The sequence below is a fragment of the Antechinus flavipes genome, chromosome 3 (genome assembly GCF_016432865.1).
Source record: "Antechinus flavipes isolate AdamAnt ecotype Samford, QLD, Australia chromosome 3, AdamAnt_v2, whole genome shotgun sequence".
NCBI classification, from domain to species: domain Eukaryota; kingdom Metazoa; phylum Chordata; class Mammalia; order Dasyuromorphia; family Dasyuridae; genus Antechinus; species Antechinus flavipes.
This window is the reverse complement of record NC_067400.1, coordinates 304,765,542-304,791,934: the sequence shown is the minus strand read 5'-3', so window position 1 is coordinate 304,791,934 and position 26,393 is coordinate 304,765,542. Positions and strand designations below refer to the sequence as shown.

The window sequence follows — 26,393 nt, the reverse complement described above, 5'->3', positions numbered from 1 at the left end:
TCATGGGCTCAAAATCTAGTAGACAAAATACACCATATACACAAAAAGATATTCAGTGTTAAGTGCCCTGAGAATTAAGTAATCCATAAATGCAATAGCAGTGGAAAAAAAGGATTTCATGGAGGAAAAGGAATCCCAGCTAACAATGCTGTTGATGATAATGGTGGTGGTAGTGGTGACAATGATAATAGCAATAATAATGGCAGTAAGCATTTATATGGCACCTTAAGATTTGGAAAGTGCCTTGCTGAAATTATCTTATTTGATAAGATGGATCTTAGAAGAAAATTAGTTCTTAAACAAGATGTAAGTAGAAAAAAGAGAGAGGGAGGAAATGGAGGAGAATGACATTCCATGAAAGAGAAATAGTTTATACAAAGGTTTGAAGAGGGCGGAAGAGGAAAAGAGGTGAGGTGGGGGAGGAAGGGAAGGCTATGGGGAGAGAGAGACAGACAGAGAGACACAGAGAGAGACAGAAACAGAGGGAGGGAGGGAAAAATAGTTTGGTTAAAGTAGTTAGGGTTAGACCAAGTAGTTTATCCTTCCTCAAACTTTTTAAATAGGGGGCCAGTTTACTGTCCCTCAGATTGTTGGAGGGCCGGACTATAGTAAAAACAAAAACTTTGTTTGGTGGGCCTCTGGGTGAAGGGGATAATCGTCCTCAGCTGCTGCATCTGGCCCGTGGGCCGCAGTTTGAGGGCCCCTGCTAGGCAATGAAGGAGCACTAATAATTTATTAGCAGCAAGTGCCAAGTGATATCTTAAAGAAAATTACCTGGCAGGGGCATGTAGAATATATTGAAAGGGGGAGAGAGATTAGAGATGCCAGTTTGGAGCACATTGCAAAAGTACAAACATGAGGTAATGAGAATCTAAACTAGTCTGTAACAGCAATGGAAAAGTAAGAATGAATGTGATGAATATTGCCAAGGAAGGAATGACAGGACTTGGCAACTGGCAAGATGTGAAGGTGTTTAAAGATGAGACAGGGAAGATAAGGATGATGCAATTATACATAAAAATTTAGAAACAGAATTTTTAGAATTGGAAAGAAACTTGGAGATCATTTAGCTCATACTTTCTTTTTGTAAATGAAACTAAAATCTCAAGGAGTTAGGGATTTAACCCATTGTCACTCACTCAGCTGAGATTAGAACCCAGCTCTCTCCATATTTTAATGGAGGAAGGAAGGACAGAAGAAGAGTAGATTTGAGAGGAAAAGATGATGAATTTGGTTTTACACATGTCCATTTCAAAATAGTGATGGGACAGTGAAGCTAAGATGTTTAGCAGAGAATTGGAGATTGAGAACTGAAACGCTTGGGAGCTAGATATATTAATTTGGGTACTATCTGTAGAAAAGTGGTAGTTGAAGACAAAAACATAGAAAACATTTATGAGAAAAATGGGAGTGAAAAGAATTGAGAGGTGAATCTCAAAGACCAATGTTTTTTGGTAAGTAGTGTCCTATAGAGGAAACTACATTGGGTCTGGAGTTAGAAGATCCAAGTTCAGATCTAGCTAGCCTCTAACGCTTACTATGGATAACCATATAAGTGCCAGAATTTACAAAGTTCTTCCAGGTTTACCTGTATTAGTTCATTTGACCTTAAAAAAAAAAAAAAAAACTCTGAGGAGTTATTGTTATCATTATTCCTCTTTTATAGATGAAGAAACTGAAGCTGAAATAAAGTGACTTGTTCAAAAAGTACTGAATGAAGTATAAACTTCTAAGTCTAACATTCAAATGTCTATTCCTAATATCCTTTTCCAGATGTATCTCACATGGTTCTTCTTTACATACTGTATAATACCTACAAACTTGATCCTGATGCTGGTTTTATGTGTAACGTTCCCCCTCCCCATTTTCCGTACATATAGAAATGTTTATATTATTTGGCATTTGTTAAAATTAGAATTTAAAAAATGCTTTTTAAAAGGACCATTTACTACTTCTTATTTTTATCCTGTTATCTCCCATCTCTGCTTTGCTCATGTCATCCTCCATGATTGGCATGGACCCCCACCATTACCACACAGACACATATAATATACACTGAAATTTTTCCTCTTCTGGGATGACATATTTAGCAGTGGAAGGGACTCCAAAGACAATATACATCATTGTACAAATGAGGAAATTAAAACCCAGAAATCATATTAGTTATCTTACCAAGGTTCATCAAGAACCAATTCAAGTGTCATCCACAGAAGCTGGATTTAAGATTTTTAGTTGGAGTTGTGTTTTATTTATACATATATTTATATGTTTTATGGATATATGCATATATGAATACATTACATATATGAATACATTACATATATACATATAAGTGTGTGGGTGTGTCTATATATACATATTTGTAGCATATTATATACTCCACAAAATTATATACATATATTACTTATAGATCATTATATGTAACCATTACATATTACAAGTGTAACATATATATAGTAACGATACATACACATCACCTATATATTACAACGTAAAAAATACATTATTTGAATATACCTTGTGTCTTTCATTGGACTATAAATTTTTTCAGACTTATTTCATCTTTATATCAGCATGCTCAGTATAGGGCAGATGTTTCATAAATGTTTGCTGAATTTGATTTATAAAACTGTTGGAGGTGGCTGGGTAAATTGGCACATGACTGCTACCATGGTAGTCACAATGGCTAACACTAGTAGATCCCCTGAACTCAGGGGTTGGGCTAAAACAATGAAATGTCCACAAAAATCCAGCAGTGAGGAACAGAGAGTCCCCAGATTGCCTAAGGAGAAGAAACTGGATCCAGATCAGTAAAGTGGGTCAACACTCCCATGCTGATCAGCAGTGAGATCAGACTCATAAGTGGCTCCTGTACTTCCAGCATGACTGAATCTGGGAGACCCAGGGAGTCCAGAGACTATGTCCTCCCCCACAATGCTTTACACCCTGCCATGTACAGTAGGTGTTCAACAGATATTTATTGAATGAATAAGTGAACAAATGAGTGGAGTAGTGAGAGAAGGGGATAAATGCTAGGAAGGTAGAGCATCGTGCAGGAGAAGTTGGGGGTAGGGATTAGCCAGCTTCCTTCCACAGGAGAGAAAGAAGAAAGCTTCTGAATGGAGAGGATGAGTAAAAATCATTACTCATTTATATAGTACTAAAGTTGACAAAGGCTTTCAAAGAAAGATAATCTATTCTCTGAGGTAATGGGATAAATATCCTATAGAAATATCTATAATATGTGAGGCATTGTGCTGGGGGCTATGGAAACTACAGACCTGTAAGACCTAGTCCTTGTTATCCAGCATCTTATCAGTTTGCCATTACTCTCTTCCAACAAACTAGAATTTTCCCTATGAGTCACCTTGTGAAACCTGTCCATCTACTAATAAAATATTAGGTCATAAGCTATTTTCCGAGACTTACTCGCTCTTCAGAAAGAAAACAGGTCTATTTCTCATAGTATCACTTGAACATGTCATAAAAAAATAAAAACCCAAAGGCATACTTTGAGAATAGGAAGGAACCACTGGTTGGGATGAGTGAAATCATGAAATCATTTTTATTCAATATCTGCCTACACCTAGTAGTACAAATACTGTTCTCTGCAGGAACATGATCAATTCTATGCCTTTTAAGGCCTAGGGAAGATTTATACTAGGCAAGAAAACAATTCTCTCTAATACAAAGTAGAGATGTGATACACAGATGTTTCCCTAAGTGGACTGAACAATTGAATTTATAAAAATAAATAAGCATTCAAAACAAGAGGCTAATGAGAATCTCCAAGCACCATCCCAAGACTATCAAGTTTCCTCTATTTTCTCATGCTTTTTAGGGGTATCTAGAAGACAAGCAAATATTTCATATCTCTGCCTACCGCAATCTATCCTTTACATGCTCCAAAGTAACTTTCCTAAAGCACAAATCTGACCATATCTTCCTATCATTTCCCTACTCAATAAACTCTAGTGACTCCCTATTACTTCTAGGATAAAAAATAAAACTACTCTGTTTAACATAAAAGCATTTTCAGAACTGCCCCCTTCTTAATCTTTCCAGTTTTCTTACATAGGATATTCCCAAAATCTTGGTACATTTTAAACTTCAAACATTAATTGCTTAAAATTACATTAAAACCATTGAAATATCCTGTACATTGCTCACCTCCACCTATTCTTGGGTCAGTCATACTAGCCTATATGCTGATCTTCACACATGAAGCTCTTCCTATATCTTTCATGTCACTGCACAGACTCTCTCCAATTTCTAGATGCTTTCATTCCTCATTTCCAGCCTCTTAGAATTCCCTAACTTCCTTCAAGACTCAGGCCATCTGCAGGTCTTTCCCTGTTCTCCTCATTTTTAAATAGGGGGCCAGTTCACTGTCCCTCAGCCTGTTGGAGGGCCGGACTATAGTAAAAAAAAAACCAAAACAAAACAAAAAAAAAACTTTGTTTTGTGGGCCTTTAAATAAAGAAACTTCATAGCCCTGGATGAGGGGGATAAACGTCCTCAGCTGCTGCATCTGGCCCGCGGGCCGTAGTTTGAGAACCCTGTAAATACTATTGCCTTTCCCTCTAAGATAGGAAGTACATATGCAGGCACATGCTATTCAAAGTTTGGCAACCAGTTCTTAAAAGGATGGTGATGGTATGGGTGTGTATGTGTGAACTTAATATATATTATTTTAAAATATAATCAGCATTAGTAACATTTTCTCATCACTTTTTTTTTAGGCTAGACAATCAACAAAACAATAAATCAAGCTCTGATTTGTAGCCGTGATTTTTTGAGTGTAAATTATTGCAATGGAAATTTAAATATTGGATCTCATGAGCTGGCTCAACGCATCCCTATCTGTATGGCTTTTGTTTACCTATATAATCTTCCATTAGATCCAGGTTCCTCGAGGTCAGGAACTGTTTTAGTTTTTCTTTGTATTCCCAGCACTAGTACCTGATACAAAATAGAGGACCAATGACATCAGGAGGAGGATGTCTTGACTTTTAAGTGAATTGGATTTCAGTGACCTAAAGCTGTGCAAAGTCATGAACCTCACTCTCTCCTCCAGAATCACTGGAGTCCAGTGGCAGGACATAGGTCAAGATGAGTGGTGCTGGCCCCCAATGCAGTGGGAGACCTTGGACTTTTTAAGCTAAGGACTTTTCCAGATCTCAGTTTGTCTGAGGCAATACTCATTCAGTGTTTAAAGACTAGGTAAGAACTGAGACAAATGGCCTAGTTTGATTTCCCAAAAGAATAAGTTTGGGAAGGGAAGACTCTTAGAGTTTCTGGCCACAACAAAAACAAATTACTATTTGATTCATTAAGCCATCAAAAGAATATATAGGTGAGGTTTGGGCTGGGACCTATTATTACCCATTCAGTAATAGCCAGAGTGATTTGGGTATAAAGGGACAGTTAAGTGGCTCCATTTGAACTTCAATGGGCTTTTTCAAAGCTTGTTTTTTCAAAACTATATTTCAAGAAATCACAAATGAAAGTACAGGAGACAAAACAGTAACTTTTTACTCACTGATAGAATGAACTGCATCATGATTCCTAGGGAAGGTCAATGATTCTTAGAAATTACAACTTTTTTTGAGTTGGAATATAACTCAGTAACTATCTAGTCCAGTCTATATCACAATAAAATGCCTAACCTGTGGTCACCTGGCTTTGTATTGAAGATTTTCTATGAGGAGACTTCCATTCTAGGTATATTCCATTCTACTTTCAGACCACTTCAATTATTAGGAGGTTTTTTTTTTTTTTAAATCAAGCAAAATTTGCTTTTCTGCAACTTTTGTTCATTTTTCTTATTCTGATTTCTGGGGTTAAACATAAAAAATTAAATTTCTCTTTCTTATGAGGGTCCTTTGAATATCTAAAAATAACTATTATCTCACTAAAAAAAACGGAACATTTTTGTTACTCCCCCCAAAAAAGTCTTTATTCCTTTCTCTATTGATTTTAAAATGACTGGTGACTTGATAAGCATTTATCCACCAATCTCATCCTTCTCGTCATTTTAATTCTTTGGTTTTTATAGCTTTTCAGTTTACAAAGTGTTTTCACCTATTACATAATCCTATCCTCTTAACTACTCAGTGAAAGAGGCAGGATAGATGTTATCGTCCTGATTGTACAGGTAAGGAAATAATTTCTGAAAACTTAAGTAATATTTTCTAGGTTACACAGAAGTTGCAACAGGAGAATTTCTAATTGTTATTCTGGTGCTAAAATAAATCAGTCTTTTCAAACCTATTCTACATGCTGATGCTAAATCCCTAACTCTCTTTCTCCCCACCATCCCTCGCCATGGAATACTTTATTCTTTAATTTTTATTTCCAACTCAAAAGTCTCTTCCTTCCTTTAGTCCCTCCCTTATGCATTAAAAATGCAAGAAAAACTATACAATACTGTACCCATTTATATGTATGAAATCATATAAAACATATTTCCAAATTACCCATGTTGTGAGGAAAAAGAAAGAAAAATAAAGTGGAAAAATATATACGTCAATTTTCATTCACACTTCGTTTGTTATCTTTCTGGAGACAAATAACATTTCTCACTTTCTTTGGAAATGATTCATGGATTACTGAATTTATCAGATCCTATTACCATATACAATGTTCACATAGTTCTGCTTCTTTTTGCCTCAGTTCATATGTCTTTTCAGATTTTTCATTTGCCATTTCTTATAGCACAATAGCACTCCATGAACAGTAATATATATTGTTTGCCCATCCCCAAATTGACAGTCATATCTTCACTTTCTAATTTCTTTACCACCACAAAAAGAATTGCTATAATATTTTTGTAAATACAAGTTATTTGACTTTTTCTTTGATCTTGATTGAGAAATACCAGTTGTGGTATTTCTATGTGAAAGGCTATACACATTTTAATAGCTCTTTAGGCATAGTTCCAAACTGTCTTCAGAATGGTTGAACCAATTTACGAATTTCACCAACAATAAGTGCATGTGTCACTATTTTTCCACAACCCCTCCAATATTTGTCATTTTCTTTTTCTGCCATATTAGTCAATCTGATGGATGTGAGGTGATAACTCAGAGTTATTTTAATTCATATTTCTCCATTTATTAGTGATTTAAAGCATTTTATATGACCATTTAAATCTTTGATCTCTTCTGAAAACTTCCTGTTCATATCCTTTAATCATTTATCATTTGGGATGTGGCTCTTATGTTTATAAATCTGGCAAATCACCGATTTCCAAATTATTTCCATTTCCATATTATGTGGCCATGAGCTCCACTTCTAAGCCACTGGAGAGAAAAATATAGGATGGCCCAACCTAAATGGTTTAGAATTAACCACACACACACAGACGTATATCACATACATACATATAGTATTGTATAATATAGATATAATTTTTATATGTGCATATACATATATCAAATTATCTTTTTAAAAAAATTCTTACCTTCATGGATAATCAAACTTATAAAAATCATTACAATGAAGCCTATGAAGAGGGAAACAATTGCCATCCACAGTTTACACTTCCCCCTCACAGGATTATTACAGATTTTCCAGGGGTTTTGTCGTTTATCCTAGAAAATAGAAAGGCATGACCATCAAGGATTGAACAAGGTAGTAAAGCAGACATTTCCAAAAATGTGCCTATCTGCAAGTCTGTTCAGCAGATCTTCCCATAATTTACATTTACTTAACAGAAAATTTCCACATGTAAAAGACACATCCTGCAGAATAAACTTATCACTGATAAAGAATGCCAGGAACCATAAGCACCACGCTAATACTAGGATTACTACTATCTGGAGCTCTTAATCCTTTGGGAAAGGGGTCATCCCTGTAATCAGAGTCATAACTAGGGCAAGTTAAATTGTGCTTTAGCATAAGGTCCTAAAATATTGGGAGCTGACAAATGTATACTAAGTGAGCTCCCTAATTTAACCTGCTGATAACTTGGGCTTCAATCTTCCCCAATGTGGAAATTTCAGAATGCGTATTTTCCACTACCTCCACCAGTTTGAGTTGAGGACACATTTAATATTTCTTGCCTTAGACACAAATGTGGCTAGTTATGGTTCTACCACTTACTATAATCAAGAATGGAAAATATTGAAGGATAGCAACAGTTTTAGACTTGAACTTTAGACTTCCCTTGACTGAAAAACCCTCTCTTATCTCCTGACTATCCGCGTTCTATCCAAACTTCAAGGAGCAACTCAAATTCCACCATCTTAAAGGCAAACTCTTAACCACTTAGTCCTAAGAGAGCAGCATTCCTTCTGAATTCCTCCATCACAGAAAACAAGTAGATGTACCCAATCTCCCCGAAGATGAAGACTAAATGCTATGCTTTTTTTTATTACTGACTCAACTTCTCCCAATGACTATTCCATGTATTTGACATTTAATATTGCTTGATTCTTCAATAGACTATCAGAGGGTCCTACAAAGGTCCCTAAATACCCTCTACAAGAAACTATCCTCTGAGTTTACCTCATCTCGGCCTTTAGGGACAAAATGCAGCTTAAAATATCATGAAGAATAAAAATGCTGGAGCTTGTGACTGGAGTGAGATACAGGAAATTTCTTTTGTTGTTAAGAACACTTCCAGGAAATAGCTGTATGACTATGAGCAAGTCACTTAAATCTGAATGTCTTGCTAAAAAAAATCTCAAAAATTCTCTCTGGAGAGAGTGTTGTGCCCTAGAACTGCATAGAAGTCCTATCATAGAAATCACCTAAAAAAATAAAGTGATAGATCAGTGGAATAAATTCAATATACAATACACAGTGATAAATGACCATTAGTAACTTCATGTTTGATAAACGCTAAAAGCTACTATCTTGGGACAAGAACTCACTATTTGGCAAAAACTGCTGGGAAAACCAGAAAACAGTATGGCAGAAACCAGTTATAGACTAAAATCTTATATTGTATACCAAGATAAGGTTAAAATGAGTACATGATTTAGACTTAAAGGGCAATACCATAAGCAAATCAGGGGAGCATAGAATAATTTGCTTTTCAGATCTATGGTTAAGGAAAGAATTTATGACCAAGAGACAAAGAACATTATAAGATGTAAAATAGATAATTTTTATTATGTAAAATTTTAAAGTTTCTGCATAAACACCACCAATGCAGCCAAGATTGAAATGAAAGCAGAAAGTTGAAGGGAAATTTTTACATCAAGATTTTCTAACAAAGGCCTCATTTCTCAAATACATAGAGTCAAATTTATAAGAATGTAAGTTATTTCCCAATTGGTAATGGGTCAAAGGATATAAGCAGGAAGTTTTCAGGTGAAGAAATCAAAGCTATCTATAGTCATATAAAAATGTTCTAAATCACTATTGATTGGATAAGCAAATTAAAATAATTCTCAGGTATTATCTCATACTTATTTAATTGGCTAAATGATAAAGAAAATGATAAATGTTGGGGGATATGTGGGAAAATTGGAACACTATTATACTGTTGGTGAAACTGTAAAATAATCCAACCATTTTGAAGAGCAATGTGGAACTATACCCAAAGGTCTTTGAAATCATTCATGTTCTTTGATCCACAACATCCCTACGAGATTTGTATCCCAGATAGCTAGCTAGCTAGATAGATAGATAGATAGACAGATAAATAGATAGGGGGATGATGGATAGGCAAAAGGCCTATTTTTTAAATAAAAATACTTATAATAGTTCTTTTTGTAGTAGCAAAAAATTAGAAATTGAAGGGATGCCCATCAATTGAGGAATTGTTAAAAAATAAGTTGGGGTATATGACCGGAATGAAATACTATTATGCTATTAAAAAATGACAAAGAGAATGGTTTCAGAAAAAAACAACAACCTGGAAAAACTTACATAAAGACCGAGTGAAGTGAACAGAGCCAGAAGAACATTGTTCTTAATAGCATCAATATTGTAAGATATTGTGTGAATGACTTAACTATGATTTAACTATTCTCAGCAATACAATGATCCAAGACAATTCCAAAGGACTCATGAAGAAGAATGCTATCCACCTCCAGAGAAAGAATTAATAAGAGTCTGAATGCAGATGGAAATATACTGTTTTCACTTTACTTTTTTTTTTTTTTTTTGGGGGGGGGAGATTGAGAAGAGAGGGGGAGGTCTATGTTTTCTTTCACATGACTAATACAGAAATATATTTTGCATGCACATATATAACCCATATCAAATTGTTTGCCATCTCATAGGGGTAAGGAAAAGAAGGAAGGTAATTTGAAATTGAATTTTTAAAAATGAATACTATGCCGAATGTGGAAATATATGTAGAAGAATTGCACATGCTAATCTTTATTGGATTGCTTGTTGTCTTAGGGGGAGGGAGGAGAAAGGGAGATATTTGGAATACAAGATTTTGCAAAGATGAATGTTGAAAACTATCTGCTTGTATTTGGAAAAATAAAATACTATAAAATAAAAATGAATATTAAAATGGTTTTTATATATATTTGGGAAAAATATTTTTCACACATATATTTTAACATATTTAATATGTATTGGACTACCTGCCAGCTAAGGGAGAGGATGGGGGGAAGGAGGGGAAAATTTGGAACAAAAAGCTTTTCAGGGGTCAATGTTGAAAAATTATCTATGCATATGTTTTGTAAATAAACAACAAAAAATATTATTCACAAAAAGAAAAAAAAAGGAAGAACCTTTTAAATCAATACTAGCTAAAAATATGGTCAATTTGCTAGACAAGAAGGCTCTCTCAGTGGAAATTTCTGTAAATGGAGGACACCTATAACACTTGATAATTTCTATTAGAAATCTTGTCTTATTTTGTCTTGGTTTTCTTGGAGTTGGTAAGAGGTATGGCAGCTAGATAACACAGTGGGTAGAGTACTGAGCCTTAAGTTAGGAAAAGTTCAAATCTGGTTTCAGATACTTATTAACTGTAGGATCTTGAGCACGTGACTTAATCCTGTTTGCCTCAGTTTCCTCATCTGTAAATGATCTGGAATAATTTATTAACTTTTAATCTATTAATTTACTAACTACTCCAATATCTTTTCCAAGAAAACCTGAAGAAAAAAATTTTCTTCCAAGAGTTGGACACAATCACAAAAATATGGGCTTCAGATTTTATCAATATAAGGAATTTCCATTGTGCAAACGCCTTTCACCAATTTATGTCACCAACTTATCTATGCTCTTGCTTATATTAGTATTAGAGAGTTAATAGGATATACATATTTACTACATATTTTACAGATATACATAATTACTATATGTAAAAGTTGATACTTCAAGCTGAATTCTGTGTGTGTGAGAGGTAACTGGGGTGAAGTGACTTGACTAGGATCAGTTAGTAGATGTTAAGTGTCTGAAGCTGGATTTGAACTCAAGTCTTTCTGATTTCAGGACTGGTTCTCTATCCACTGAGCAGTCTAATTGAATCTTTTTGTACCAGAATTTAATAATCCTCACCAATAGGAATGCTTCCTTCTATTAAATTTAAATCCCTTATGATGCAGCTTAAATTCATTTCTTTAAACCTTTCCCTGAGTTGTAAAAGACAAGAGTAATAACTAGCTTTAACATAATGATATTTTCAAATTTAGGAAGGTTTATTATGCAATCTTATAGCTTTTGCTTCACTAAAAAAGGCTGTGGCAATTATTTTCAATCCTCTTTAAACTACTTAACCTCCTTTTCCACATGGGGGAGTTCACAGTCCTGGACCATCCAGAGGAGAAATATCACTTCCTTCCTTCCTAGCACCCCTATGCTCTCAAGGAGCTCACATTCTAATAGCAGAGACAATACATGAAAGATTCAGAGAGATATAAAGAGAGACAGAAAAAGATAGAGAGACTGATAAGGAGACTAAGAGAGGAGGAGGGAAACAGAGATGTGAAGAGGGAAGAAAAGAGAGATAGAGAAACAGAGGTGGGGGGAGAAGGTAGAGATAGAGAGAGGAAGAAAGGAAGGAAGGAAGGAAGGAAGGAAGGAAGGAAGGAAAGAAGGAAGGGAAAGACAGAGAAAGAAAAAGGCAGAGTGACACAGGTTAGGGAAGGAAAAAGAAAGAGACAGAGATACGGGTAGGGGAGGGAAGGAGATAGAGACAGAGACAAAAACACAGGAGAGGGAGGCAAGAAGAGGGAAGAAAGAGAGAGGGAGGAGAGAGACAAAGACAAGGAGAGACAAAAAGAGACAGAGAAAAACACAGGTGGGGGGAGAGGGGGGAAGACAGAGACAGAGGGACAAAGGTAGGGGAGGAAGAGAGAATATAAAAGGTAATCTCAGGAAGAAGGTTCTAGCAGCAAAGTGGATTACTGCAGCACAAAAAGTCCTGAGGGAATCTATGAAAGGTAAAAGAGAGAGAAGATGGAGAGCCTTCGGGGCATTAAGGACAGCAAGAGCACATATTTAGGAAAGCGATTACCATCTGTGAGGAACGAGTAGCTGGATCATAGAATGGGTGAAGGGGAGTGATGTGAGGACATAGGAAAGACAGAAGGAGCAAGGTTGAAAGAGTTTTAAATGCCAAATAAAAAGGACCTGAACTTCAGAGAGGCAAAGAAGAGATTTGGAAAGCTGTCAGCTAGTAGAAAGTGCAGGGCTAGGGTATACACAAGATTAAAGATCTCACAGGAGAAATAGGGGCTAAAGGGAGCTTTGAACAAAGAGAATTTGGCAGTCATAGATGAGGATGGAGTGCCTTCCAGGCTTAAAGATTAGCTTCTATGGTTTTAAATGCCTGGATGAGAAGTTTGTCTTTTATCCTAGAATCAAAGGAAAACACAGAAAATAGCTTTCTGAACAGGAGAATGATGGGAAGAATAGGAAATACTCTAGATGATGATTCAGGCAGCCATGTGGAGAAAAAATGAAAAAGAGAGAAATCAGGTGGCAGGCGACCTGCTATGGGACAACAGATTAGAGATGGCAAATATACTTCCCAGGGTAGCCCAAAGCAATATTTAACAAAATAAATAAAAATACAATATGTTGTTAGTTTGTGGTTTTCTAAGTCAATATGACAATGTAAGGAACCTTATGTATACTTCAGCAACCTATTTCTATTTGAATTTTATACTACTCCTCTAGATGAGAGATAATAAGGGACAAGACAAGTATGGTATGGACAGAGAGGAGATTAATGCTAGAATTGTTATGACAAAATAAAAAGGATCTGGAAATGGAAGGAAAATGAAATAAAAATTACTATAACATTAGGGATATGGATGGGCAGGAGACTAGCTGATGGTACCTTTAATGGAGTGAAGAAATTTTGGAAAATGAATGGGTTAGCAGAAAAACTGATTGAGTTTTAGACATATTGAGGTTGAGGTATCAATAGGACAATGAAATGAAAAAATCTCTAGGATGAGTCTCACAACAATCTTACGACAATTCTTTAAGTCATGATTGGCTGGATTTTACTGATAAGGAAGCTGAAGCTCTAAAATGTAGCAATTTGCCCATGCTCATATGGAAGATTTGTCAGAAGAACTTATGTTTTCTTGATTCCAGATCCTCCAGTTCCTGGATTAGACAGGCTTCTTTTCATTATGTCTTTTTTTCTTTTCCCTGCTCTCCCATCCCTCACAGTTTAGGAAATATGGACCATCTAAATATCAACTATCTAAAAAAACCTCAGCTAAATACTGACAAGCAGGATTATTAATTCAGGATGAAATGTTTATTATAGACAAGATTAGTTTTAGGCCAAATCTGTGATATGATTAACTAGTTAAATTGATTTTATATCTCTTGTGCGTGCTTCCTAATTCAGGAAATAAGAATGTTGATAGTGAATGACTTTTCTCCTCTGCTCTATCTTGCATATCAAACAGACTTAAAAATAAAAAGTATTTTGTGGACAGCTAGGTGGCACAGTAGCCCTGAGTTTGGAATCAAGAAGACTCATCTTCATGTGTTCAAATCTAGTCTCAGACACTCACTGGATGTGTGACCCTGAACAAATCACTTAATCTTATTTGCTTCAGTTTCCTCATCTGTAAAATGAGCTGAAGAAGGAAATGACAAACCACTCCAGTATCTTTGCCAAGAAAATTTCAAATGGGATCAAAAAGAGTCAGACAGTACTGAAAAATGACTGAACAACTGCAATATACTGAGAGAACCACATGAATAACATGGTAGATTCTGAAACAAGGTTGCTTGAAGATACTTAATGAAGGAAAATCCACTATTTCCTTAGGAAACTCCCTTCCATTTTTAAACTGTTCTAATTATAATGTTTTTCTTAGTATCAATTCAAAATTTATCTCTTTGCAAAGCATTTTAGGAACTAAATGAAGATCATGAGTTAAGATAACTGTAAGAGTTTAATAATGAGAGAGAAGATACAACAGTCCATAGCTGGAGGAGATAGCTAAAGAAAAGGTCATATTCGCAAGCAATACAAAAGAGACTGATACATAAAAGAGACTGAAAATGACAGGGGAATGAACTAGAGGATCTTTGAAGAATCATCCAAGTCTACATCTGTGATCTGGTGATTTTAGGAAGTTTATAAGTTTGCTCCAGTTATTCTGCCATTGCTCCAAAACATTTTGATAATTCTTCTTTTGGAATGACCTTAAGAAGCTGTTTGCCATTCCATTAGATCAATTAGACTCATCACTTTTTAATCATATTCTATTCTTGACCGTAAGGCATTTTTTATGGAAACAACTCACTTTGGTTCACTAGCTCTGTGTCTACCTTTTGGTTGCTTAGAAAACATCAAATCCACCCTCAAAGCATGAAGATTTTGTAGCATTGAGATTATTATAAAAGACATGGAATAGAAACAGAATTCTGGATTTGCAAGACCTCAGCAGCCACGCAGTCCAACCCAAGGGAAGTCCACTGAAAGGGACCCCGATAAGGGTTTGTTCAGACTGTCTGTAGACTCCAGTGGAAGAGGAAACCATTGCTTCCTGAAGAAACTATTTCCATTTTTAAAACTTCCCTAATGTTAAGAAATTCTTATTGATATCAAAACTCAATTTACTACTTTGCAACTTCCACTTGTCACTCCTGGTTCTGCTCTCTGGGGATAAACAGAACCAGTTTAATCTCCCTTTATAAAATAGATCTTCAATTATTTATTAGGACAGAGTTATTTAAAGTAGGGCTTCTTAAACTTTTTTCTACTTTGCAGTTTCCACTTGCAGCCCCTTTTAATCTGAGAAATTTTTACATGATCCCATATATACAGATATGTAAGGTAGGTAAACAAATCAAACATTTACTGATAATAAATCATAATTTTGCCATAATTTTTCCCTCATTCAGTTATGAGACCCCATATGGATCATGAACCATAGTTTAAGAAGATAGAATTTAAAGCATTTCCAAAAAATTTCTCAAATACTCTGTGTCATGCCTGTGTGTCAAAGGAGTGATCACATAAACTCCTAAGGTAAATATTATGATGAACTTATAACTTGGAAATAAAAGTTAATGTACATACAAAAAAGAAAAAAGAAATCAATCTCATGCCCTAAAGGTTATATTTCTTATGGAGGTACCTCAGAAAGTTGACTGGAAAAGGAAATTGCATGTTTTATATTCCCTTAAGGCAGTGTTTCTTAAATAGCATTCCCTAAAGAGAATGAAGAAAAGTTCTGGAATGGAATGGTCCTTGTAGCAAAAACAAGTTAAAAGTGCATATCAGGACAGATAAGCAATGTCCACAAGAATGGAAGCAAAAACATTAGTTCTCATACCTACCTGAAGATTCAGAGAATTACTGTTTGGGAATGGTAAATAATATGATATGCATTGCTTCTTTAAAGACTTGCTCCTGTTAAATAATAATACTAAAACTTGGTTTTCATTGGTCTCTGTGTGACAGTCTAGAATAAAGAAGTTGAGATGCCCACCTCTTCTCAATGATCTAGAGACAGGAAAACATGTTGATGTATGACCTAATACATTAATATAAAAGAGCATCAACGTGAAACTGTGAAGTCAGAAAGATCTGAGTTCAAATTTCAACTTCAGACATTAATTGTATGATCCTGGCTTGTTAGCCTCAGTTTCCTTATCTGTAAAATGGAGATAATAATAAGCACCTACCTCCCAGAATTGTTGTGAAGATCAAATGAAATAACCAAAAAATGCTTAGCACAATGCCTTGACATATAATAGGTGCTATATAAATGTTAGCAATTATTATTAATTATTGTTAAATATGAAAGCATGTATTTTGAGATGGGAAGCCCCTTTTAAACTGACCTATCACTATTTCAACAAGAAATTTTGCCTTAGATGCATTTGTGGATGTCTTCTATGTGATCCTGGGCAAATCATTAAATTTCTCAGTCTCAATTTCCTCATCTATAAAATAGGATTAATAATTAATAGTACCAATTTAAGGGTTGTTATGGGGATCAAAAAAATAAAATTTGTTCAGTTCTTTACAAACTTCAAAGCACTTTATACACATCAGCTGCTATCATTATTATTATTAAAATTATTGTTTGTTATTGTTAAAGCTATATATCCAAAAAAGCAGCATGGCGGAATAAAAAAATTATTCTACTATTACACTGCTTTCAGACCAGGACAACCAGTGACTGAATCTTACCTCGGACACTTACTAGATGTATATTCCTTAGCAAGTTCACTTCATTACTTTGAGCCTCAGTTTTCTTAATAAACATAATTGCACTTTCCTTATAGAATTGTAAGAAACAAATAAGATGCATGTGCATAAATGCATATAGGTATGAAAGCCTGTATGTATATGTATTTATAAAATGGATTAAAAAAATTAAATACAAGGTGATTAAAGAGTAAGGAAGGAGACACTTATTAAACTTACTATGTGCCAGGCACTTTTATATTATTATCTCATTTGATTTTCACAATAACCCTAAGAGAGAGATGCTATTATGACACCCATTTTATAGATTAAGAAACTGAGGCAAACATAAATTAAGTGACATGCTTAGGGCAATACAATTTGAACTCAGTACCAACACTCTATCCACTGTACTACCTAGCAGCCTCTAGGCAAATGACACTATTAAGAAAGGTTTTGTGTAGAAATGAATGTAATTATGAAGTCAGAAACAACAAATATGCCCTGTTTGTAGGCAGGTATAGTGGAATCTTAAAGTTAGAAGGGGCTTTGGAGATACTTAGTCCAATCTTATACATAAATCATTTCTATAACATCTCTGGTAACTATTATTCCTAATGTTTAAAATGGGGAGAACATAGATATGAAAAAGTTAAATGGCTTGCCCAAGGTCAAATATAAGTTCTCAATAAATGTAGGCTAAATAAGAGCTGTCTGAATTTAAATGATTATAACTTCTTAAGATTTTCTAGGACTGAAACTCATGTCTGGAACACACACACACACACACACACACACACACACACACACACATACACACCCCAAGAGGCTGAAAGATAGAGATAGAAAGAGAGAGAACCCAAGTTTATATATTTGAAAAATATACATACTCAATAAATCTTAGACTGAAGTTTCAGATAATCTTTTTTTTCCCCTAAAATACATCCCAGTCCCAGACAATTAGCCTAGATTATTGCAAACTTGTAGCCATGTGTAATAAAAGCTAGAACATTCTCAGAATTCCTATTATTTCAAATTCAAAAGGGAAGCCAATTTGTTCTCACACAAACCTTTAAATAGAATTATGAGTTCCTGGAAGTATAAATACCAAGACATCCAGTATATGTTGATAAGGGAACTTTCACATTTGAACTCCCTGCTTGGGGATGCAATATGAGAGTATGGGGCAAGAATCAATGAAAGAAAAAAATGACAATTAGACCTATATGGGGAGAGCTCTCCAACTGCTCTAATTTCTTCTCAGTTTAAAATGGCATTTGGCACAAAATTATGTCATGGTTGTCATAGCTATTAAAAATTAATGATGTATGAAACACAACTAGGATTCAAATAAAGAGAAAGACAAGCCTTGACTGAAAATTGCTAAGGGCTAAAGTTGGAATAGAAGACTTCAAATTCAATTGAATTCTTCTAAGCAGGTGAAAAATGGACATCAATCCCCTCCATAACTCTAACTCTTCCTCCGATCTCATCTTCTCTCCCTCTCTTCCTCTTGGGGATTGTGTAGGGAAGGAGAGGTGGACTGGCCTGAGGATAGAAAGTCTTGATTGGATTGCGGCTATGTGCTTAATAAAAATTTGTTGACTGAAAACTTGGGTGGGAGTGAAAATTGGTAGAACAGAAAGAGGATCAATCCATAATCTACAACTCTCAGTCTAACATTTTGGTTGTAGCTATTGGGTGGTTTCTTACTGTTGTTCCATGTAAAAAAAATAATGATTCGTGGTCAGTTTATTTACTACTTATTGCCATAGAAATAACAATGTCATTTTCCAAGCAATGCCCCCCCCAAAAAAAAAGTCCATTAATTGATGCCATTATAATTAATTATTTTAAAATGGCAATTATCTGGACCCCATAGTTTCACATGCCCATTTAAAAAATGTCTTGTTGCTCTAAAAGAGAGTATTATAATAAAAGGAAAACGACGTTTGTTTTAGTAACTGTAGCCAGCTACATACAAAGCATATCTTAAATATGTCCGATCTGTCCTGTGGCATCGCTTTTATTTCCAAATAGACAACTTTTTTAATAGCTTCGAGGAAACATTAACAATGTTTGAGATACCACACAGAACACCACAAGTCAAATACAACATTGAGGAAGAAAAGGATCAGAAACCTCAGAGTCTTGCTTCATAAAAGCTAATCCCCCGCAATCTACTAGCAGGCAAGAAGTCACTTCCTTGTCAATTTAACCTGGTGACTTTAGGATATGTTAGACATAGTCCCTCTCCCAAAGAGCTCAAAATTTCCTCCTTGGGGTTTATAGTGTTACTATTCGAATTCACAACATACTTTATATCCGTTTGCTTTAGTCAACTTAGGAAGGTTAAACTTATGTTTTAAGTATTTTATAGGAGGTCTGTTCTTAAATCTGCTACCTCCACACTTCATTTAAGTATTCCTACCTGGACTGGCTCGAGGTTCTCCACTTGGATGCTGGTCGATTGAGGAACTGGACGGTTCAGAGGCTCTGCCTCTTCGTGCCGCGGCTCGAGATCTGAGAGCGCAATCATCGCATCAGCCAGGTGCTGGCAACCTCCTTCCCCCCTTGAGAGAGCAGAGGAAAGCGATGGTCATGGGGCGTGAGGGCGAGACGCCAAGAAAACTGAAGAGTTCTGGCCGGCGATCCGCACTCACCTGAGGAGACTCCCTTCTATCCCGCCCACCGGGAGTGACGTGGCCCGGGTCCGGGAGGGGCCAGTCATACAGACTAACTCAACTCGGGGCCAAAAGGAGATTCAGTCCGTGTCAGGGAGCCTTTGCTGTGCCCATCCTAGTGAAGGGCGAGCGTGAAGATGTCGTCTCCTCCCGCGGGCTGTTTTTCTGGTTTGTTCAACGTGCTTGTGGCTCCAAGCTAACCTTGGATAGTCAGATTCCCCGCCTGAACAGGCTGGGGGAAAGACCTGGCAGTGCTGAAAGAACCAGAAAAACTACACTGAGCAGAAAGAATTTGGATGCTTACCTTCCTAAAGTAGGGGCGCAGCACTAAAAAACTATGGACTTTGGGTTTCATTTTGTCCAGTTCACAGCCTTTCAATCAAGCAGATAATCAACAAACACTTAGTAAGTACCTACTATATGCTCAGTACTGGGGTAGGTGTTAGACACACACACACACACACACACACACAAGTCTTGATCAGGCTTAAAATAACAAGGTAAGCCCGTGTAACTGAATCTGTGACTTAATTGATACAGGTCACTCCTATTTGAGGAAAACTTTTCTTTCTTTTTTTTTTTTTTTAATTTCACTGGTTTTATTGTTCCAGCCTAGTCCAAATGCCCTTTTCTTTTTCTTTTATTTTATTTAATAATAACTTTATATTGACAGAATCCATGCCAGGGTAATTTTTTTTACAACATTATCCCTTGCACTCGTTTCTGTTCCGATTTTTCCCCTCCCTCCCTCCACCCCCTCCCCTAGATGGCAAGCAGTCCTATATATGTTAGATATGTTGCAGTATATCTTAGATACAATATATGTTTGCAGAACCGAACAGTTCTCTTGTTGCACAGGGAGAATTGGATTCAGAAGGTAAAAATAACCCGGGAAGAAAAACAAATATGCAGATATAGTTCACATTCGTTTCCCAGTGTTCTTTTTTTTTTTTTGGGTGTAGCTGCTTCTGTCCATCATTTATCAATTGAAACTGAGTTAGGTCTCTTTGTCAAAGAAGTCCACTTCCATCAGAATACATCCTCATACAATATCGTTGTTGAAGTATATAATGATCTCCTGGTTCTGCTCATTTCACTTAGCATCAGTTCATGTAAGTCTCTCCAAGCCTTTCTGTATTCATCCTGCTGGTCATTTCTTACAGAACAATAATATTCCATAACATTCATATATCACAATTTACCCAGCCATTCTCCAATTGATGGGCATCCATTCAATTTTGAGGAAAACTTTTCAACAAATACTGATTAGCACTGAACTAGATATTGTCTTATGGGTTGAAACAAAGGAACTAATATGAGAGTTGTTATTCTGCGAAATAACTTGAGTATTGGAGGCAAAGGAGATCCAGCAAATAAATATGACTCCAAGGGATTCAGTCTATGTGACCCTTAACTGCACAGTTGATACATATAATCACTGTTCAAGAGAAGTTTGAATTGAGGTGAGAAGGTAATGAGTTCTGTTTTGAATATGTTTTGATTGAGATTCTTTAATTGAACGGAACATCCCGTTACCTGGGATGATACTAAGCATTTAAGTGATTTTTAATCACATAACCAATATGTGGGACTTGGCCTCAGGTCTTTCTAGGCTGAAGTTTATGCTATTTTCTACACCACACTGTCTTTGAGAAGCATTTATGAATTAAAAGTGTAACTGGGAGGGTCAGGAAGGGTTTTGTGTAGAAGTTAGCATTCGAATTGGTCTTAAAAGGAAAGGAGGGGATTCCAAAAGGCAGAAATGAGAAGAGAATGACTTCTAAATATGGTGAGGCAGTTGTTGCAGACATGGAAATAGCTTTGCAGTGTATAAGGAACTAGTAAAAGGCCAATTTAATCCCACAGTCTGTAAAGAGGAATAATGTATAATGAAGCTGGAAAGATCTGTTGAGAAAGATTATGAAGGGCTTTAAATGTTTAGAGGAGTAGAGATAGTAGGGATTTACTGGAGTCTGTTAAGCAAGAATGATTTAGTAAAAATCACTTTGACAGCTATATAAAGGATAAATTAGAATAGGAAAGGACTTGAGGCAGGGACAACAATTAGGAAACTACTGAAATGTTGTATAGGCCATCTATTACAAGGAGCTGAACTAGATATTGTTTTATGGCTGGAGAGAAAGGGACTAATATGAATGTTGTTATGTAGAAATTACTTGGATAGTAAAGGCAAAGGGAGATCCAGGAAACAAGTATGATTCTACAAGGTTCAGCCTGGTTGACCCTTGATTGCATCATGTATACCTACAGTCACGATCAAGAAAAGGTTGAGAATTTAGGGGAAAAGATAAGTTCTATTTTAAATATGTATTGTTTGAGATTCTTTAGTTGAACAGGAAATCCAGTTTGAAATATCCAATAGGTTATTTGTGATACAGAACTGGAATCATCTACATAAACATAGTAATTATACCATGGGAGCTGATGAGACCACTGAGAGAGAATAAGTATAGAGAGAAGAGGGCTCAGCACAGATTCTTGGGGTACGTCCACAGCTAGATGAGCAGCTCAAATTCTACTTTAGATAGTCTGCATAATAAGTGGGTGGGGCAACCTGGCACAATACTGCCCTGCCTTGCTCCCTACTTACTCAGTACTTCTGTTCCAAACAGGAATACATTTATCTCCTGCTTTGGGTTAAAGTCCACCTGTATTCTGAAATCACTTTTTTCCCTAGTCAGGTGGCATAAAAAGCCTGGCTGATAAAATCACATCAGTATCAAATTTCAGTTCCCTTGTCAATGCCTTAGACTCTGTTCCCAAATCTTGACTCTCTTTACCTTGGTTTAAAGTAAAGTCAATGGAATGTTTTTTTTTTTTTTTCTTTTTCCTCAAATTTCCTGAAGCTTCAGGTATTAATAGGTTAAGCAATTCAGACAAGTGAGTCTGACAATATAAGAGCAATCTGATCTCTGAAACACTGCTGAACTTTAATCATATCATCTGTATCCTAGCACTGAGGATGGGAGATTAGTGTCATAGATTGGGTCCCAAAAAGGAAAAATAAAAAGCTAAATAAATTGGAAAAGATCAAGTTTCTTCTCACTATCGTCCAAAGGATTTTTTTTCTTTTTGAATGTGTGAAGAAGTAGATTTATAAGCTGTGGAAAAAGCTAAAGTAAAGTATAAGAAGACTGGAAAGGTTTAAAGGGGCCAGATTATAAAGAGCTTTAAATAACAAGTATAGGGATTTATAGTTGATGCTGAACAGAAAAGAGCTCCTGAAGTTGATTGAAAAGGCAGAATGACATTAATCAGGCCTAAATATGAGAATAATCATCTTAGTAGTTGAGTCAAGTAAGGATTGAAGTTTAAAAAGATTTGAGACAGGGAAACAAATGAAGAAGTTATAGTCTTGTAAGTGATTAGGATGTTGGATTAGGATAATTGTTGTTTGTCATTCATTCTCAAAAGAGGACTATGATATCGGGCAGGTGATTAAATAAGTTTGAAATGAGTAATGGAGTGTGCAAAATTACTAGCCTTATTTTTTCCTCTAGAGTCATCTAGGTCCAGTGGCAAAATATAGATCAGGATGGCTGGAGATGGCCCTGGATGCAGTAGGAGATCTTGGCCTTTTTAAGTTAAGAACTTTAACAGATCTCAGGGTACTAGCTATGGGAAGAAAAAGAAGAGGACATAATGGAGAAATGTTATGAAAAAAACAAAATTTGGCAACAGTTTTGATATGTAATGTGAATCATAATAAAGAGTTGAGAATGACGCTAAGGTTAAGAAACTGGGTATCTGATAGGATGTTGATGTCTATGGAAGTTCAGAAGAGGGATAGTTTAGGGGAAAAAAACAATGATTTCTGCTTTTAATAAATTAAACTTGTGCTATCATTGATATATCAAACCTGCCAGGAGTCTAATTTTCCTTTTTCACTTTAAGTTTTGATCTCTGTAAGTCCTTTCCTTGCCCTGGCTCCCTGGTAAATAGTTTCTCTATCTGACCTCCATATAGTCTTCCCCTGGGACTTCAGACCAGCTGGCAAAGCTTGACAGCTTTGACATCAACACAAATAACTTTGATTGGGTATTACAAATGCCAACAATGGAAGATTCTTTTAATAATATCTTATTTTTTCAAATACTTGTAAAAATAGTTTTCAACATTCAACTTTGTAGAACCTTGTGCTCCAATTTTTCTCCCTCTTTTCAAGAGAGCAAGTAATTTAAGTTAAGTATATATAATTCTTCTAAACATATTTCCATATTCATCATCCAGTGCAAAAAAAAAAAAAAAAAGATGAAAAGAAAAAAAAAAACCACAAGAATGGAAAAGAAAATAAGTAAGCAAACAACAAAAAAAGATGAAAATACCATGCTTTGATCCGCATTTAGCCTCCATAATTCTCTCAATATGAATGGCTCTTTTCATCACAGGTTTATTGGAATTGCCTTGAATCACTTCATTATTGAAAAGAGCTATGTCCATTACAGTTAATCATCCCATAATCTTGTTGTTACTATGTACAGAGTTGTCCTGGTTCTGCTTATTTCCTTGAACATAAGTTCATATAAATCTTTTAAGGCTTTTATGAAATCAGCCTGCTCATTATTTCTTATATTCTATTACATCCATATACTATATACCATACCTTGTTCAGCTATTCCCCAACTGATGGGCATTCATTCAATTTCCAGGAAGATTCTTTTTAAAATAGTATGGTTAGAACCATTTGTCATATGAGAAAGTTACATGTATTAAAAAACATAGAGACTGAGAATTTATAATACATAATGCTGGATATCAAGTTTAGAAACAGATTTTTCTCTCAATAATAAATGATTCCATAATGTTTTATAATGCTCATATTTATATAATGGCTTAAGTTGATATTGACAGCACAATTTAAAATAGACAAGGTATAATGGAACAAAATCTGAAAAATTACGTGATCTGGGTTTTCACTTCCAATTCATAATTGAAGTCAAGTCTTCCTGACTCCACAGTACTCTATCCAGTGTACCACCTTCCTGCTCCACACTATACATAGTTGGTATTTAATATTTCAATATTAGGTAGGTAGTAATAGGTATGAATGCTGAATGAATAATGCAATGAATCTTGTTGCTACCCAAGCCCCCAAACTGACACTATACTGAATCTAAAGCCTAAAGAAAGATTCAATTAAAAACACCAGAGGCTCCTTCCTTGAGTCTGCTGACCAAGATAGTCATCTTAAGAATTGAGTTACAGATTTGTAATTTAGAGAAAGAAGCCTTGTTCCTGACCTGATTTCATCTATAATAGTTCCTTACTTAAACCTAAAAACACACCGTTCCAGCAATATTGCCCTGGATAATGAGTCACTCCATTTAGATATCTTTTTCTTTAGATGTATGCCAAATCTGTTTCCTCTGAGTCATGGGGACTTTGTGGAACCCTCCAGAATAATAAAAGGTAGCCACCCCCAGTGCTTTTCATGCACCCATGTCCTCCATGATACATGAACTCTTTAAACCAGATCCATCAATGCTTCCGTAAATAAGGCTCTGAAATGTCCCCACAATTCCATAAATACAGTCAAACAATATCAGATTTACATCTTTTTAACTGAGGCTAAATGGAGCTGATCCATAGTCTGGATTGCTAATTAATTTCTTGTTTCTAATCAGTAGTATTTATTTGATTTTCCCAATTTTACTTGCCTTGTCAGTAATGAGGGAATTCCTTCCTAGATGTCATTCACAAACTCAACAAAATGGGTGTGGGAGGGGGAAGAGGAGGAATCTAACTCCAAGAAAAAGATCCATAGTGAATTAGAAAGAAGCTTTCTATAGTAGCATAGAGAAATATCAATGTTAGAATAGTAGGCAGTCAGATTATTTACTAATATCATGATATTCTAATCTGATTCTGCTTTTTCTCCACATTAGTAAAGGATTATTTGCTAACATCAGTGACTACCTAATCTTGTGGTTCTCAAAGTATGGTCTAGAGAATCCTGGGCATCTCTGAAACTCTTTTAGAGGGTCTACAAATTCAAAAATAGTTTTAATCTCCAATACGGTAAATGTCTATAAATATAATCCAGATAAACAAAAATGCTTTGGAGAGATCCTCAATAATTTTTAATAGGATAAAGATACTGAAAACAAAAGTTTGAGAACTACTGACCTAATCCATCTTCAATTTTTCTCCATGCTAGAATTGAATACTTCTTTTAAAAATTAAATATATATGGAGTAGCTAGGTGGCGTAGTGGATAAAGCACCAGCACTAAAGTCAGGGGGAATGGAGTCCAAATGTGGTCTCAGACACTTAACACTTCCTAGCTGTGTGACCCTGGGCAAGTCACTTAACCCCCCAATTGCCTCAGCAAAAATAAATAAATTAATTAATATTATGTATATAATGCATATATATAATTTACATATATATATTTTTTTTATTTTTTAATCTTTGCCAGGCTGGAAATTCAAAGGCTATTCACTGGCTCTATTCCACTCTGGTTAGCATGGAAATAGTTACCTCTTTCTTTCCAAAATGGGATCAATGCTCCTTAAACAACATTGTGGAGTCATGTTCCACAAGGCTCAGTATATTGAGCTCAGAAAACTGATTATCTCAGTCCTCTGCTATTTGAACATTCAACATTCAAGAAATCCACACCACCACACCTGACTGTTTATTTAAGTCATAGCTGCATGAGTTTTTCTCTAAAATCTTGAACTAAAGAGAGCCTTTAAAAAATCTGGAATGTTGTTATATGTATTTACTCCTCCCCCTCCCAAAAAAATAAAGAGAACACTTTATTAAACAGCCAATAAAATAGAAGTACAAGTCAATTGTTTCCAAAGGAGAATCCTGGTGGATTCCTGTGTAATCCAAGGCTGAACCACTCACCTGGTAACAGCTTCCTTTAATTCTAAATCAATTACTTAGAAACAAACAGTGTTTGCAATGTTGATCTTCCAAATCTTTATACAAAAGAACAGAGAAGCAGTGAATGGACTTAGAAATAGTAAGAGATCCTCAGGTCCCCCAGCAAGTATGTGCTTGGAACAAAAACAATAGTTTGCTCCAATTTAGTCACATATTTCTCAGTAGAAACAGAATCAGAGAGATAAGTTGTCAGATGATAA

The 26,393-nt window shown here is 35.5% G+C and overlaps 1 protein-coding gene across 1 annotated transcript in view; it reads right to left on the bottom strand.

Annotated features, from left to right (window-relative positions):
• The window catches only part of C3H3orf52 (chromosome 3 C3orf52 homolog), a 46,258-nt gene extending 27,048 nt beyond the window's left edge, over window positions 1–19,210 (bottom strand). Inside the window, exons 1-2 of the mRNA XM_051985275.1 lie at window positions 19,026–19,210; window positions 7,466–7,595 (exon numbers count right to left, since the gene is read on the bottom strand). Coding sequence (XP_051841235.1) covers window positions 7,466–7,595; window positions 19,026–19,133 — 238 coding nt within the window. The 5' untranslated portion in view covers window positions 19,134–19,210. The remainder of the gene's footprint in view (window positions 1–7,465; window positions 7,596–19,025) is intronic.
• Window positions 19,211–26,393: the final 7,183 nt, after the last annotated feature.